The sequence below is a fragment of the Seriola lalandi genome, unplaced genomic scaffold, assembly GCF_002814215.2.
Source record: "Seriola lalandi dorsalis isolate HSWRI2012SDOR001 ecotype SW California unplaced genomic scaffold, Sedor1 jcf7180002054951, whole genome shotgun sequence".
NCBI lineage: Eukaryota > Metazoa > Chordata > Actinopteri > Carangiformes > Carangidae > Seriola > Seriola lalandi.
In genome coordinates this window covers 543,409-562,143 of record NW_019525502.1, presented here as the reverse complement: position 1 = coordinate 562,143, position 18,735 = coordinate 543,409, and the positions used below count along the sequence as shown (strand labels likewise).

The following is an 18,735-nucleotide window of genomic DNA, read 5'->3' as shown; positions in this document are numbered from 1 at the left end:
TGTTGTTGTCACATTTTCAGAGTTGTGATCTGAACTGGTTACTTCATATTTTCCTTTTTATAAAATGTATCTTGTACTTTGTGTTTCTGCCAAGCCAAGTTGTGTGTATTTATTTGTGAGGATGATCTACTTAGTATCAACCCTGCTTTCCAGGGACTGATGGTCATTGTAGGCTACATTAAAAACAAACAATAAAACAATAAGAGCTTACAGTTGAAAACCTGTAGACTCATTTGTTTCCTTGCAGTCAGGTCCAGCTGATTCCAGATAGTAGCGCCTAACCCCAGCCAGGCCGTTACACTGAGATCTAAATCAAACAGAAAGAGGGCGTTGTGCAGTGTGGTGGTGACGAGTTATTGTTGCACCAAAACCAGACTATTATTTTGATGAACCGTGCTTTAAACACACAGTATCTAAGTTCTGCTGCTAGCGGTCTCTTGATGAAAACAATACGTGACGTTCTGAAATAGCGTGGGATCATGGGAGTTGTTGTCTTCATTGCTGTAAGCCTCTCCTGGTTTGGATTCCTTCAGTGTCAGTCCTTCAGGAATGTTTTTGCCGGCAGCCAAATTATCCGCAGAGGTGTTCTCTCCAAAAGAAGCCGACCAGGGGATTAAAACTGGTAAAAACACTGAATGAAGCAGTTTCAATTTATGAATCAGTGACTCACTGACACTGTTCAGTGAACACAGGACATCTCGGAGGGCCTGGAAGCTGAACTGCCTAACATTCGCTCGGCTTTTTTCTCTGATAAATAAAAATCCAGATGTCCAATGACCAAAATCCCTCCTCTCATTAAAATACATAGTTGAAAGCAGCCAAGGTGTAAAAAAATGTATCTTAAAAATGTGGCTTAAGCCTTACATACTGTTCATATTTCATGCCTTCACAGTATGGTCCGAGTAAATTTTCACCCGGGCCAAGAATTCCCTCATAATAAGTCTCTATACTGAATTTTGAACTACAGATCTATTTAGAATGTATAAATAGCCGATCTGACATTAATAAATGGATGATTAATCCTTGATCAATGTTTCAGAGAGCAGAGAGAGTGTATTTTTCTCGTTCTTGGAGAAAAACATCTACTGCACAGTATGTCTTGCCTCTGACTTCTGTTCCTTATGTGCACCATATATAATCTCCCCTATGCTGTTTTACTCTTTCACTGTTTCGAGATTCCCCCATGACCCTTCAAAGACCAGCAGGTGCCTGTCTCTGGGGGAAACTGGGCCAATATGGTGGGGACACAGACAGTTCTTGTGACAGTGTCGAGGTCCCCCTGAACTCTGTCACCACTGTTCCATAAAAAATACACACAGACATGGCATGTACAGTTTCACAGTTTCAAGATTCCCTGAAACCACCATTTTCCCTGATATGAGCCACACTGGTGGATCCTAAAATCCGTTTCAAGAGATACGGGTCAAATTTGACCCGGAAAGGCCTCAATCTACAAAAATTTACCATGATTGAAATCACATATTTATTTAGGCTTGAGAATTGGTGGAGACATTTCGGATAATTTAAGAACACAACTCAAAAAAAAATATACGTCTAATAAGTGTAGTTGTTGTCACTTTATTGCGGAAAAGTTGCATATCATAACTTTGAGGAAGATAAAAGACATCTCAGGATTAGGCCATGAATCAGAAAAAAAATCTGACAAGTGAATGGGAGTGTTATTATGTGAAAGTGTATAGGTAAATCAGTATGTAAAATCTACAACAACTTTTCATTCTCTGCATGAATTGCTGCAAAAAAGTATCTTTCTGTTATCTGTTTTATCTCTGTTTTACCATACTGCTTTGACGGATGTGAGATACTTAAGTTCCCACTCAGTTCACATACAAAACACCGCAGTGCATGTGGAACATCAGGTAAATGCACGTTGTTCAGAATCGATATGAGACATTCTGGAAAGCTTGTTGCAGTTTTGCAGGATTGTCATCACAGGGCTGCAGAGAAATAACAGCTGATTCCTGCAGCAGACTGATAAAGCCATAGGTGTTGCCGTCTCACCCTGATACTGGAGCCGCACACACCTGAATCTCATTCTGATGGGAGATTGTGCCTGCCGGGGATGAGGATCTATCTTTTTTTTTTTTGGAGACGTATACTCAGAGGGGTGTAGAGATGTGAATGAGATGATGAGATTAGAGGAGGAGAGGCCTTTAAATTTCAACACACATCAGCGTCTCACAGACTGTAGAGGAGGTCCATTACATGGAGTAAGCCTGCCCTCTGCTGTCTACGTCATGTAATAATGCATGAATATCTGTAGAGGCCTGCAGCAGCACAGGTATAACAGGAAAGTATTCACCTTTGTTAATACTTGTTTGCATTTTTTAGCTATTTTGTGAAAAGAAAAAAACTTATTTCTTCAACTGAAACTTTTTTATTATTATTATCTAAATAATGGGATTTTCAAAATGGTTGAGATATCCATTATAAGTCATAGATTTTTCTCCATGACAGAGAAATAAAATACTTTTTATTACATAAACAGAAGGCAGACAGTCATATAATATCAGTGCAATCTGTGTTGAACTATGTCAAACCTGTCATCTGTGTTTTGGTGCGACGGCACAACAGATTTTTTGGGTGATTGATGCTGTCACTGTGGTTTTCTTCAAGCTATTACTGACTTGTATGAAACAAAAGAAAACCAGTAATAGTATTTCTTATTATATATATGGTCAATGTCCATAGCATTGTGCTAGCATGTTACTTTATTGATTCATTATTACCTCTATATGCAGTATCAATCTGGAATGATCCCATTATGACTGTGTATACAGTGAATGCATCTAAAAAATTAAAAAGAATTCATGCATACAATGGAATAATGTGAAATTTGTCTCACTGACAACAGTTTATAAATGATAGAATATATTTGTATTCCATGATCATATTTGTTATACAAAAAAAACTGAGGTTTTCTAGGTTAGGCTACATGTATACAGGCTAATTATCAACTAGATATTACTACACAAAATGTGCTATAACAAACGGGAGAGAGATCCATTAAAGGGTCAGAAAGATGAAGCCCAGATGATTAATTCATTAACTAGTTACACATTAATATAAATGTATCAGGACTGTGTCAGGAGATAACACAGCGTTTAATGACCCACAACATTAGATAACTGGAGTCGCTTGTTTTCTTTTCCATAAAAAAGGATTTTGAATAAAGTATATTCAATTATGCAGGTCTGTACTCAGTGGAGATGCTACCAGTTCTCTTGGCTAAGCATTGGCCGGAGGAGATTAAACCAGGAAATGCATTTATCAGCTTTGATTCTGTTTCACCTCTCATGAGTGTGAAATCCTTCAGTGGCTGCCATCAGGATATTCTATTCAGAGTCTTACAAGTACATTCGAGACTTACTTAACAAAGTATGTCAGTTCTGTATGTGTGGGTTCTGGAGGCCAGCAGAGGAGGCGGACAGGTTAGCAAAACAAGCTCTACAGAAAGACACTATAGAGTTGCAAGTCCCATTAAACAAATCAGAGGCCAAGGGAGTAGTTTGGAGTATAAAGCATTGGAAGAGTGGAACAATGTATTGATGGGAAGGTTTTAAGGTACAATTTAAATAACAAAGTCAATCTTCACATTTAGAAACATACAGTTGCTGGGTGAAGTATAGAAGAACTCGTGTTTTAAAATTTGGTCAATCAGATTAAAGAAAAAAAAACACTGAAGATAATAACAAAGCATCACTGTTTTATGTGAGCATTAGGTTGAAGAATTTGTTTTGAATGTAATCATGGATTGAACGTGTGAACATGAACATTATGAACATCTCGGGAAGGGTGGAATTCAGAATTCTAACTGTCCAGGAGATTAGGCGATAGAGTTTTGTTATATTTCATGAGACAAACAGGGTCAATGGGAAGGTTTTAATCTCTGTTCGACACCCGAAGCAGGAGGTGGCGGCGGTGGAAGAAGAAGCGATAACGCAGCCAGCTGAGAGTGCTGCTGGCCCTTTAAGACTCTTGTTGTTGCCGTGGTTACAGCCAGGAGAGAACACAGAGAGTATCTTTAGCATGTCAACATCTGCGACCTCAAGCGTTTCAGTCTCACTGTGCTCTCTGTCCTGGACTTTCACTAACTGTGCTTCCTCTCTGACAAAGAAAGGCAAGTATGGAACCAATACAAAGTCACTTTATCGATTTATTGGAGTCTTATTTCACCAATAACGCCTCACTCGTCTGTTAGCTGTTGTGCTAGCTGCACTGTTAGCTTCCATGCTAACGTCGCTAATTTCGCTATCTTCTTGCACAGTTGATTTGCAGCATCACAAGATGAATATTAAACATTAAAAATCGTCAGTGTTGCTGCTACGCTGTTGAATCTTGGTGTGCCCTACTGGCTGTTTTACACTCCTGACATGTCGCTGTCCATGGTGCTAGCAGAAAAGAGAGCATGATGATGTTGGTTCAGAATAACGTTAGATTTATTCCGTTTTTTAGTCCTTTTAGTCTACTGAGAGAAATAATAGACGACAATGAGCATATGTTAGTAAATGTCTAAATTTTGAACGTAATTGCGTTTTATTTCCATTTACTTAATAATTTCATTCTCCATTTCACAGTTCATCTCTTATCTACTGTTATATGAACTGTAGAACATAACTGAATACATAATGAAGCCGTTAATAATTAAAGACTTGTTTCGAGACGTATTAGTTGAAAATACTACATGACAGTTTAAATTATAATTTTTCTGATATGTTTTTTCACAAATAGTACAATAACATTACAATAACTACTGTCACTAAAATGATTTTTACTTCGTGAAGAGTCCAGTATTTATGAGCATGTAAATAATCATTCAAAAGTTGAACAGCTGTATACAAGAATCAGGTTTCCACATCACACTGTATGAGTTTCATATTGAACCACAATGTCATGTAGGTACATCCAGGTGTTAAACTGAGATCTAAGGTGAGCTCAGATAAATTTTCCCTTTAACAGATGAATGTGAAAAAAAAAAAACCTTAAAGATTTACTTAATCTGAAACTAAGGGGGCTTTGCCCAGACCATGAAAAACAGGCCCTGACCAAAAATACACAAAGTAGTAAGCCATGGTGAGAACCAACCATGGTCTAAATGTGTGTACTTTAAATTAAGTGTGAAATTCTTTATTTGTTTCCAGAAGATGAGTGAAAGCACTGATGACATCAAGGCTGTGACCTGCACAGTCAAACCTCCAGTGTACCTGCAGATTGGAGACACCAAAGTGGACACATCTCACTCTGGTATTTGTGTTGTTGATGTCACCCTCCCCTTCGGAAAGCCTGCCAATGTAAGTTACCGCTTACCACAGAAAGCTGTTGACTACTGGTAATGCACAGTATCTGGTATCCACACTGAAAATAATTGCTATCATGTTTTATTATCGTCTACGTTTTCACCTCTTTGTCTGAAGTTTCTAAAACCTTTAATTTGAACAAACATCTGTATTATCACAAACGTCTCATAGAACTGCAGGCTAACATGTTTCCTATTCTCTTAAAGCTCTGGTTTGTGTGCTGACCATACATTGACCTTAGAACTTATAACTACTGTATTACGAGAAGAAAATATACCATTGTAGGAGAATACACAAAGTACCATTTTCCTTGAACTTTTTCTTTGTTTACATCTGTGTTTGTGGTGTCTTCTATTGGTATTGTCTAATAAAGCAGAAAAAAATGCACACATATATACAAATCACTTTCTTTAAATAAAACACTTTATTCCGGTCTCGAGAGACACTTCAAACATTTTAGGCATTGACCTACTTTTTAGCATTTAATCCTAATTAAAAATCATTTTTAATGCAGAGTGACTCCTCATTAGCTCAAAGCCTCAATCTTCAAAGGCATCTGCCTGGAGCAAGTTTATGCATAAAGGCATTATCTCTAGCAGGCTTTTTGATGGTACTGTCTTTAGCTTCTAATGCTAATACTGTGATTTGGCAGACTCAGTGTTTCTTAAACAATAGGTTAAGACGCAGTGTGGACTGGAGGCATGTTTCCTCTGGGCACCACTATGGTTTACTGAGCCAGATTTATTGTGCAAGATGATATTTTTAAGTTCCATTTCATCCAGCAGGTCACCAGGGAACCTCTTTTTATTTATTTATTTTTTAAAAGTTGGGTCCAAGGCTAAAAAGCAATTTACCTGCCTGCTCATCTAGATCAGATCATCTCATCAGATAATACAATGGTGCTTGTATATTATTTGTAATCCACTGTCACTGTCTGTCTTTCAGATTGAGGAAATCATCTTTAAGAACTACTACACGGCCTATGTGACTGTGCGTTTGTTGAGGAGGAGCCCCGGGCAGGAGGCCCCTGCTAAGTGGTGCACTGCTCTGAGAGACCTGCCCCTGATGGACAACCCCCACACTGAGGGGGGCTCCCAAGACTACTACTCCATTCACAGGGCACAGGTGGGGCTGGAGCATATATGTGCTTGTTGTGCTGATAGATACAATATTAGCATGGAGCCGCATATGGCGACACCACTGTAGGCTTGCCAGTGCTGAGGAGTCTTGTTGTCAATTAACAAGGGAAGCAGGTGATGTTAGAGTAGTGGGCTCCTGACTGTGAGATTGATAGTTTGAATAGTAGAGAAAGCTGCGATTAACTATTAAACTGATATACCTTGGCACTACCCTTGTTTACTCCTATGCACATTATGAGCGCCACTTGTAAACATCCTAATAGCAGCAAAATGTGAAGATGATGAGAAATTGTTGTTGTTTTGGTGCCCCCCCCGCAGCCAAAAACCTTACGATGCGGAAACAATGCTGGGGGCCCTTTAATAATGCTACTTAGATAAATCTTTCTTATATCCTAGTGAACATCAAGTGACAGCCCACTATTCTACGTGGCTGCAGCTGAACAGCATATCCCATTGGGCACAAAGCTAACACAGCCTGCCAGTTCTAAGTGCAGTTTATTTTGTCTCTCAGCTGGTGTTGGAGGCGAGCCAGCCAACTATTCAGGAAAGGCACAATAAGCATTGTAATGTTGATATATGGAGACAATACAAACTGAAATATTTTCCATTTCCTATATTTATTTCTTGTTTGTTCTCTATGCAAATAGAGCCAGATGGTGAATGCTGATTCAAATTTTGTTTACCTCAGATGGTGCTCCGAGCCTGACACAGTTTAAAGAGTGATTGTGGTGGTGTAAATGATGTTTATTCACTTTTTATGGGGGATTGTTTGTCATATTTAGCCTGAAGGGATGTTGAATGCATACTTTTACCACAGTAACCATTATCACACAAAGCACAATAGTTGTCTCTCTGAAGAATGTACCTCTGGGAGACTGTCTCCCCTCACCTATCCACTTGTCACAGTGGCTGTTAAATCACAAACTTTGCTTGGAAATTTTGTAACTGCTGTGAATGCTGGACAGTAATGTTGAATTTCATCATATTTTGATTGGGCGCCAGAGACTCCCACCAATGACCTGCACCTTACACAACAGGCTGCTGCTACCCACCTAATCTCAGTACACATTAATATTAATATTGCACATTTCAGTAACTAATATCATAAACAAACTTTGAAGCTGCCGGTCCAATACCGTTTCTCTTGACCTGTGTGATCTCCGCCAACTAATTCAGGGAACTTACACACCAGTAAATCAGCTCCTGTATCGTTTTCCTCTGTTGTTTTTACAGTTGCCACGGTCACAGAAACTAAATGAAAACAGTTAGCAGCAGTAGAAAAATAGCTGTGTACATTCAGAGGTTGCAACTGCCCTCTCTCTCTGTGCCGCTGCCATTGACCTTTGCTGCACAGCTGTCGTCATGTTTACATTGGAAACAACAGAAGCGTAGGAGAAGGCAGCAACTGCTTTGCTGTTTCAACTCTTTAAAGTCTGTTTCATTCAGTTCTGAATTTTTTAGGATTTCAGCCCCAAAGTACAACATCAGTGCAACAAAAGTGATCAGAACAGGTCTGATTTCCAAATTGACAAGTTTATAAACAAACCCCACAGTTTCCTCAGTTCTGACCTGGGTTGTGTCCAATGCAACATGGCTCCACATGGTGAGGAACTGACCTGAGCAAGAAACCAGATTGTGAGATGGTACAACAGCATCAGCAGCACACTGAGCATGAGCTGAAACACAGCTGCAGCAGTGGTTAGGAGGAACAGGAAGAGCCATACTATCAATAACAGAAGGAGCAGTTGCTATTTATGAAAAACAGACAGGTAAGTGCTTCTGAGTTGGGATAAGGATTATCTGTGAGAACTGGTGTGTCAGTGAATGATCAGGCAGCATGAAGGACACACTCTTCAGTCCAAGAAGAGAAGCCACTGCTCACAAAACTGCAAATTAAGCTTTGCCAAAGAACAAACTATGACTTGGCCAAGTTTGTCTCCTGACTTGAATCCTGTATAAAACCATTGGTGTATTTTAAAGCAGAAGGTTGAGCAACAAAAGCCCTCCAGCAAAGAGCAGATGAAAAGAATCAGAACATCTCTCCACAGATCTGTGCGAGACAGGTATCATCCCTACCCAGGAGGATGGACATATTAAATATTAAAAATATAAAAGAATCTCACTAATGAAGGGTGAACTGACTTTTTAAAAATGGACCTTTCAATATTATAATTAAATTTGTCAAATCTTTCTGTTTTTCAGATTAACTGGCTTCATTATTCTTTGGCTAAAAACAAATAAAACTGTGTTAAATGGACAGAAAGTTGCAATTGCTTAATGTTTTAATTGTTTTCTATACTGTAATTTCCCTGTCCAACAAATACTGAAAAACCATGTTGTGTTTAATATCGTTAATGTTATTCTTTATTGTTGTTTGTGTAGATGCAGGTGGAGCCAGATCATGTGGTGTCTGTACGACTGATCCTGAGACAGCCGTCCTCTGCCTGGCTAACCTTCAGCCTCGAAGACATCAAAATATACCCTCACATGGAGCCGGTTAGTTTTGTTTTTTTGTTTCCTTTAGACAAGAATGTGTTCAGATCTTTTGACAATAAAAGAAAACAAACATTATTCACAAACTCAATGAGACAGCAAAGATAGAATTAAAGTACTTAATGAGGTCTAAATGCCACTGAGAGGGGAGGTAGTTATTCAGGGAGGTAACTGCTCCCTGAGCTTTTATGTACAGAGCATTCGGATAATATTACACAGACTTGCTTGATTTGTAGTGTAATTATGCTTCTGGCTTTTATTTTATTTTTTGCCAATTTAGTGTCTGCATCCTTCTCACCAATTAAGGAGACTATAGTTTGTCTGTTGGCTGTTACACACACCCAAAACGCCAGTAAAGTCGAGACATTTTCCTGTCACCTTTGTAAACATTGCACACTAATGACATTATCAGTCAAATAATTCTGAATGTTTGTAGCCATGTGTTGCCTTCACAAAATGATCCTTACCCAAAAATGAACTGAGGGGAACTGCCGAGTCAGGAAGTAATTCTCTCTGTCACTACGAGCGACACTTTTCACACACTGATCGTCATGTGATCTATTGTTGATATAAACATGTTGATTATAGCTGCTTTAAAAGTGTGGTCTTAATATATTAAAAGAGGAAAAAGTGACTCACGAGCTCTGTTAGATTCAAATCTGATGGCAACAGGGCAGCCTGAGTGTGTTTGAGGGAGACCCATAAATGAGGCAGGATTCCAAGCTCTTTCCAATTTCTTTTAATTTCTTTCCATTTGTATGTGTGTGATCCATTTGCACGTACTATGGCTGAGGTCAAATAAAGACAGAACAAAGGAAGGAGGAAGTATATGTAATCTCTCTCTTAAGTGGTTGCACCTGAGGAGGGCGGTTCCTTTCCAGGCAGGAGTGCTTGAGTTATCCTCCATGCTTACTGGTGTGATCATGTGACTCTCGACAGGAACTGACATTTTTTTATTTGCTAATTTTGCTGGATGACACATGAACAAGTTTGTAAGTCTGTATGTGTTTCATTTGTAACTGAGCGATGTGAAGCTTAAAGTTAGTACTTTTCAATGTGATTATAGCATCTTTCAGTTTTGAACCTGAGGGAGGGATGATCACTGGGATCTAGTGACATATGTAGCTGTCTACTATATTGCTATTCTTGACAGCACCACCAGATGGGGCCAAAGGAAAGACTAAATCCCACACACACTGGGTTTAACAAACAAGAATTTAAAATCAAGGTAATTAAATTATTCTACACTGATTGCAAGGTTAGACTCAACTGTACTGTTTACATTGCTGTTCCTCCCTCCAGGACCCAGAGAAGGAAGTTTCTGATTGGCTGTCTGACCTGACGCTGGTTGACCAACACCCTGACCTGGAGGTACACATTTTGTGTGTGTGTGTGTGTGTGTGTTTGTGTGTGTGAGAGACAGGCCCATGGCGACCATTAAAGACACTGAGGTCATGTCCTACACTTTGTTTTAAGCTTTTATTCTCAATATAAATGAATGATTAGTTCCCCACCAGAAGTGTGTGTGTGTGTGCAGAATCTACAGTATATCCAGTGAAATCTGGTGATCTAAATTTTTTGATAAACCTCTCTAATGAAATAATGATTATTGATGATTGTTACCAATGATATTATTGAATTTAATTACCCTACTTCTCAGGTGAAAAAAAACAACAGTCTCAACAGTGTAAACGTTGTTTTTAGCCCATGAAAACCTTTTGAAGGTTATTACAGAATGAATAAAAAAACAGTTTAATGAAATTAAACAAAGCAATTTTGACACTTTACATTACTGTGGCTTCTTCTGACTGACATCTGTTTCCCTGTGTGTCTCCCAGGGCCTCCCAGACCCCCAGACTGTATCATCCAGTATCCAGCAAATGTGGGCTCTGACTGAGGTGATGCAGACCAACCAGACTACAGCCTCCATTGGACGATTTGATGTGAGTCTGAAACACACAGATCGTCAATGTGTTTAAGCATTATTCACAGGTAACACAGAAAGCTACCTTAGCGGTGGCTATGTGCAGTTAGCTTGGTCTTTATTGTGTCAATCAAAGTAATAAGTTACTTATTGAGTATTGAGCGATGCCCATTACCTGTTTAGAATTTACAATTCAATCATTGTTGTTGAGTGCTCTCAGCTTCTTATACTTGATCCTTCATCAGTGCCTTTATTTTTCTTTTTTTTCAAAAGTAGTTATGTAAACAAACCAACATCATCCTCCTTAAGAAGCATCATTTTATTCAGTCAGTTTACAACAGCCTTCATAGCTGTGTGGATGTAATCATTGCTTTTCACTATCGGTGCCTGACTTGTTTACACAATTGAAAGATATGGATTTAGCATGGTCTTTACATGCCCATGTGTAATCAGCCAGAATAGCTGAAAATCCTTGTGTGAAAAAAATGAATTACTTATCGTTTCTCTCCACAGGTGGATGGATGCTACGATATCAACTTGCTCTCCCTGACGTAACATGGCCATTGTGCTCTTGCATGCACATGAAGCCCACTTTATAGAGGAACAATAATGAAGACACTGTCTGTTTTTGAACCATTAACAACAGCTTCAGAGAAGAACAAAGAAAAGGTTGTATATAGGTATATGATGCAGGAATGGCTGGGCATGATGTGACAGTGAATAACAGACGTCTGCTGCTTTTTTTCTTACTTGAACACTGACGAATGAGAGAGGTATTTTGATTTCATTTATTTCGACATACTTTTTTTTAATGTTCTGGTCATAAAACTACTCAATCATTGCTATACACTTAAGGGCATACGGTATACATATATTTTTTTCTTTTTCCATCATTTTGAGGAGGAAGTACAGTACATTACATTTTTACTGACGCAATTATTTATTAAGATATGTAATAACCTTACTGCTCAAATCCTGCAGTGTGGCACTGTAACACTGTAAATTGTGTAATATCAATATTTAGCGTTCTACTGTATCCTGATAAAACTACTGGATGACTTTTCCCTGTAATTGGTTGACCTGTGTTGAGGTGCGGGATGGCGGGCTGCAGGAGGTTTTAATGAGTCCCATTCATTGTGAAAACAGTACTCCACACCATACAAGGCTGTAAATGTTTAATGGTATAAGGGACAAGGGAAAAAGTACTGCACCAGTTTCTGTAATGCTGCACAGTATGAAACACTTGGTGGCAGCAGTGGATTATCTAAGAGGTTCTGTTAACATCTATCTTTGTGAGGACCAAGACCTTGAGAGGACACTTTAGGAAAATGAGAAGAATCTGGTCTGTCTTCAGGTCTTTGAAGGACTTTTGTTGTTAAATGTTTGATTTTTGAGGTATGGATAAGCGAGGGCTATGCTGTATAGCTGTGATAGTTAAGACACAGGTTAGAAGCTCAGATGCGAATTATGTCAGTGAGGGTCCTCACAAGTGTTGAAGTAAAAATGTATGTGTATGTGTGAGAAAGCTGATGGAACTTGACAGAAGTCTACTTTCTGAAAATGTTTTACAAGCCTATATGTTGTGTTATTTGCAGCTCCTGTCGCCACATGTCAATAGAAAACAACTAATGTTCTTGTCTTTGCTGAGCAGTTATCAAACAATATTAACTTCTGGCATTCTTCAGGGAATATGGTTCCAGACTCTGTTCAGCAGCTGCTGCTGAAAAATAAAAAATAATAGAAAATCCCAATGGTGTGTCCTAAAGTCAGCCGGTGTTCTAATTTTATTTTAAGTACAGAACAGTATTGTAGATTCTCAAGAGGTTCCCTCCACAATGCTGACTGAAGGAAAGAGGACAAGTAGTTTTTCTTCTGCTTCCCATTGTTTTACTTTGCAGAGAACAGCCTTGTCTTTGCCCATGTTGTAAACACTCTGACATCTGACAACTGACAGTTACAGTACATATGTACAAGCACCTTGCAGTTTTGATAGGACCCCACATGCTGTATAGTTTATTTATAATTTATATTAAGGATAAACATTCTGTACAATCTCAAATGTACTATAGATTCTGCCACTCTGTAACTCTAACTGTAGCTTTATATCAGTATGTTACTCAGAATATTAGTAGTTGCAACACTGAACGTGTCTTTCTTGATTCAGGGTAATAAATGGGCCTGGCAGTAATGTTAAAGTTGGTCCGATTTGAAGCAATAGAAGTGATTTTGTCCCAGGTTTCAGGTTGAATAGAGCATCAGTCTCAGCAGACAGATAATCCCTGATTTGCACTCTGCTTGTCTTCATTACTAGATCCTTATCGCTTACCACCAAGTCTGTCAACCAGGATGTTCATGAATATCGTCACAGGTGGAGTGTGTGTGGGATTCTTTGGTCTGACTGCACTGGAAACAGCAGTTGAGGTGATTCCCTGTGGTTCAGTTCCTAGACCTGATGAGGGACTTGGATTGTTTATTATTCATTCAGCCATTTCATTCACATGCAATAACTGTTGAATCTTATTTGCATCTTATTTGCAGCAGTGAAACAATCGATCATTTACTGAAGTAAAACTATTAAAAGTCCTGCATTCAAAATTATACTCAAACAAAAAGAGGTTTTACCAACTAGATATAAATAAGAAAAAGTACTTGTGATGTTACAGTGTTTTAATTTCCTATCATTGGATCATGACTACTGATCTATTAGCTTGTACCTTTCATCAACAGAAAAGGACTTCACATTAAGAAAAAAAATGAAATCATAGTTTTTATTATATTGATAATTAATTATATTGATTAGTGATTATCATTTATACTTTCTGGTTAGTTGAATCTATCATTATGAATCAGGTTTTAGATACTGATCGTATGTTTCCCCCTCTAATACAAGGAAAAGCATCATGGAATCACACAAGTACCTCAAAAGTGTACTTAAGTGACTTTCTGATGCTTAGATAATATGTTTGACATCTCATCTGAAATATACACAAGCTGCAAATGTATTTATTTGTTTGCTACAGCTAACATACAGGCTGTCTCTGTATGCCACTTTGTTCACAAGTTAAGTGTGCTGTGGTTTGCACAGAAGCTATAAAACCAAATTGAGCTAAAAGAAAACACTTTTAGTCAGATGATGTGAGGGTGTGTGATTTGAATATGAACCAGAAGGAGCATAAAGCACAGTGGGTCTCAGACTGTATATAAAGCAGTGTGTTTGGTTTTCGGCTTTAGCTTCTGCTCTCCTTCTGAGGAGACTGAACTGTTGCTGTCCCTCAGAGGCCTATTCGGTCCTGATGAGGAAAAGAGGTTAATGGCTGCAGATTTTCCTCACAGAAGGACCCATGATGAATGGAGTGTTCAACCTGAATTGGACTGTGTGTGTGTGTTGTGTCTGTGTGTGTTTGCAGGGGGTAGGCTGTGGGTCCTCTCTAGCTAATCAGAGTAAGAAAGGCTTTATATGCTTCCTTTAGGCTGCTTTTAATCGGCAAAGTGAGGCAACTTAATTTGTATAGCACATTTCATACACCAGGGCAATTCAATGTGCTTTGTAGGGTAATAAAATACAGCAAAGGTAAAAATTAACATTTAAAAAGTACAAAAGTACAGGCAAGCAACACAGGGGATCCAAATCTTGAAAGTTAACTAATGCAATTTAAACTTAATCCAATAATCCTATCTACTGGAAATAAAGGCGTGGGTAAATTTTTCGAGGTTTTGCTTGGACATTACTCCTCTGACTTTTGCAATATTATTTAGATGGTAGTACGCAGATGAAGTGTGACTATTGAAATTTAAAGATAACCAAGATTTCTGGCTTGACTCTTAGTTATATGAGTGCTCCAATGACAATTGTCTTGGTCTTATCTCTAGTTAGAGAAAATTTGGCTTCATCAATCAACTTCTTCAATGCTGTTACACAAAGATCAAACAGGACCATAGTCCTCCTATGTGCAGTGAAATGTAGGTTTGCATGTCATCTGCATAGTTATGGTGACCTACTTTATTATTTTGTACAATTAGGCCTAAAGGAAGCACATAGAGATTAAACAACAGGGGTCCCAATATGGATCCTTGTGGAACCCCCAGGTCATGTTCATCTGCTCGGACCAATGGAGGCAAAATACTTTCTATCATGGAGACATGACATGAACCACTTTAAGGACAGAGTCCCACAAAGTTTTCCACTCTTTGCAATAAAACAGTCCAGTGTGTCAAAAGCGGCACTATAAGATTCAAGAATACTAAAAAAGAGACTCTGCCTGAGTCATTATTCAGGCAAATGTCATTTAGCACCTTTATGAGTGCAGTCTAAGAGCTATAATGGAGCCGAAATCCTGATTGAAAGTTATCGAAGCAGACCGATAGTAATTCAGTTCATTGGCATCAAGACTGTTCTTCTTCAGGAGAGGCTTAATGACAGCAGATATAAAAGCCTTTGGAAAAATGCCAGGTTGGAGAGAGTTGTTAGCGATGACTCTTTCATCAAGCTGCTCTTAAACTGTTTTAAAGAAGCTAGTGAATAAAATATTAAAGCAACAGGTGGATGAGTTGAGATTTCCTCAAGTGTTTTGTCATTGACGGGATTAAATTGTGTCATGCCCATCGAGGTGATGATGTTTTTTTGTTTGGCATGAGTTGAAAGTGTATCTGATGCCTTGAATCTTGTCATTAAAGAATGATGCAAAGTCATCGCTGCATCTGCTGGTAGAAACAAGTTCTGGCGATATTGGACACTTAGTGTTTGTTGACCTGTCAGCGATAGCAAATTAGATGCGTGGATTGTTGCTGTTTTTGTTGATCATCTCAGAGAAAAATGACTGTCTAGCACATTTCAAGCTCAGGCTGCAACTATGTAATTTTTCTTTGGAGATTTCAAAGTGAATCTGGAGGTTTGATAAGGTTTTCTATCATTCCTAAACTTTGTCGACCTACTAGATCAAAGTGAAACTAATCTTTTCTGTATGTACTGACCCATAGCAGTAAATAACAAAATGCTGACATGCTGATGGGGCTGTGGGTGAAAAAACCAGACACACAAAATGACTTTTTATGATGACAATGATGATAGGTATCTGATTTTTAAAACCCACTTTCTGGCCAGAGTGCTTTGGTTTGGAAGACATAGTGTGATGTAATAATTTCACACACTCCTGTGCAATCATGACATATAGTAATGTGCTGCAGCTGCTCAGATACTGCAGGCTGACTTTTCAGGACATTTATCAAACACCATGATATAGAACAGAAAAAAATACAGCGCTGAATAATCTCAAAAACTGTGTTTGATATGATGAAAATCTTATGGATTCTTACTGGGCACTATCATTGTACAACCCCAGAGTGGAAGCATCTGCATTTTCTTCCACTGATTTATTAAGGTTTGTCTTTTAATTTGCCATCCATCATATTTTACATCCTGTAGGATCTCTTTTTATATTTTACAGGTTTCTTCCTTTTCATTTCCTTCTGCAGTTTATGGGGCGGAGTTTTTCCTGATCTCCTGTTGCTGCTGTGGGCCTGTAAACCCCACTGAGACATTAAATGTGATACTGGGCTACACAAATAAACTATCCCCTGACTTTTACTTCAATCCACAGCTTACAGCAGAGTTACAAATGGAAGGCCTGGCTGAGAAAAGTAAATGAGGTGAAAGGAAGTCAGAGAGAGAAGGAAATAGAGACAAAATTGAAGGAACAAATTGAGAGCGGACAGGAGATTGTCTGCACACCTCCCCACAACACACACACATACACACACACACACACAAATACAAACACAAATCAGCAAATACAAAACTGTGTACACCACAAATCTGCCGAGCCAGCTGCCTACTCAAGTGCTCTTGACATTTAAATTCATATGCCCAGCCCTACCTCTTGCACCCTGCATATTGATGCCTTCCGGAGCCGAGAAACATTTGTAAGAGAGCGAGAGCAGTGTGAATGCAGGAGATAGGAGGGGAGGAGGAGCTCTGTGTTCATGTGTGTACAAGAAAAAAAAAAAAAAAGGCAATTAAAGAGACAGACGGACACAACAGACTAGGGCTGTGAATTGGCAAATATCTGGAGATATGATACAAATCGTGATACAGGTGTTACGATTCAATATATTGTGATTTCTTAATCTAATTTTAGGAAGTCTGGCAGTATAAAGAACACACCACCATATGCATCAAAGCTGAGTAAAAAGTTTACTGGAGAATTGGTAGAAAAAGGGAAGTGAACAATGGTCTTGGTCACTGTGTTAACCTGCCCATCAGCATCACCAGACATCCTCCTCGACTCCTGCTGGACAATAGTTGACGGAGCCAAGATGTTGTTTATTAACGGTGACTAATTAGTTTAAGTGCATATGTAAAATAATAGTAATAATATACAGCAACTGGTAAAAGAAATTGAATGATTATTTACAGGTTGAGGTATTCACAATTCAAACAGTAATGCAACACCATGCGTTAATCGTTTTATTTCTTGTCAGTAAAAGGGTTTGTGGATAATTTATAATATATAAAATGTAATTTAAATTGCGTTTGTAACATAAGGGAATAGGTGACTATGATCATTGCTTTTTAGTTACTGCGCATATGAATTGCTTTTGATGTTCCTGCAAGGGTCAGATCAGTCAGGCAAGTGGAAAGTGGATTGTCTGTCTCTTGTTCTTTGTTAATACGTTTAATAACTTTGGAATTGGAAATTGTTCTGTATTATTAATATTTTTTTGTTTTGTGTGTGTCGAAGTAAACAGCTCAACTTTACCAGGTGTTCCTGGGGATTTTTTGGATTGGATTCATATTTTTTGAAGTGGATTAAGACATGGAGACTCATTCGAGCGTCAAGCTGAGGCTTCATTCATTGGAAACCTACAATAGCCATAGAAACAGCAGGTGCTGTCATTTTACTTGGGAGAGCAGTCTCACCATTTCCTGGCATTTTTCTTAAAAAGGCCAAAGTCCCTGATCTTTAGTGCACATACGTTTGCTGAGAGGGGAACACTGGAAACTGCAGGAGAGGACTTTTTCTTTCTAAAATGTTAAGCTCCACCTTCACATCCTGACATTACAGTAATCTTAAATTAACTTGGACTGAAGAAACCTGGAGAGAGTTTGAAGCATTAGCCTGATAAAACCTCCAGAATTTCTGATGGTCTCATGTTTTGCTTGAGGAAATGTCTTCAGCCTGGATCACTCCAGACTGTGTATCGTGTGTTATTGATGGTGACTTTCAGAAAATCTTTAATAATATAAAAGACATTTAGACGAGGGGGAGACAACACATCTCCAAATGCATGTTACTAGACTGATATTAAATGTGTTTGGTTGGGTTATACAACTTTGTTTCTCTCTCATTAACTCCCACTCCCACTCCTCTTTCACCTCCGCCCATCATTTTGACTGAACGCGTTCACAAGCTTTCAGCCTCCACCCATCACTCGCTCCTCCTCCCCATGCCCTCCATGTTCAACACTTGATTTGATCCTTGCAACATTGCATCACTTTCCGTGTGATGAGTGGTGCCGCCGCCGCCGCCGCCCTTCACCCCAACGCCATGAATCATTTATTCAGATGAGCCTGTGACAGCTGTGTCACAGCCTTTCTCTAATACCTGACAGCAAGAAAAAAAGATACCTCACGCTGTGAATAGAATACTTTATGGTGTTCCATCCACCTCCAGACAAGATGAGCTCACAGGGAGACTGATCTCTTAGAAAAGTGCTAAACAGGTGACTCTTAACTTAGGAGAGATTGTTTGGCTTGAAATTTAGTTAAATTTTTCTTCTTTTTTTTTGAAGAGATGAGAAAAGATTTTAAAGTTTGACTGTGACAACGTGATTGGCTGGTTGAGATTGTGATGAAATCTGATTGGTT

At 38.7% G+C, this 18,735-nt stretch overlaps 1 protein-coding gene across 1 annotated transcript; it reads left to right on the top strand.

The window, feature by feature from the left end:
- Positions 1-5,162: 5,162 nt before the first annotated feature.
- nicn1 (nicolin 1) lies at positions 5,163-12,504 on the top strand. Its single transcript, XM_023394641.2, has 6 exons — positions 5,163-5,309; positions 6,261-6,440; positions 8,837-8,950; positions 10,250-10,318; positions 10,786-10,890; positions 11,385-12,504. Exons 1-6 carry the CDS (start codon positions 5,163-5,165, stop codon positions 11,424-11,426), a joined length of 657 nt encoding a protein of 218 aa, XP_023250409.1. The 3' UTR covers positions 11,427-12,504.
- Positions 12,505-18,735: the final 6,231 nt, after the last annotated feature.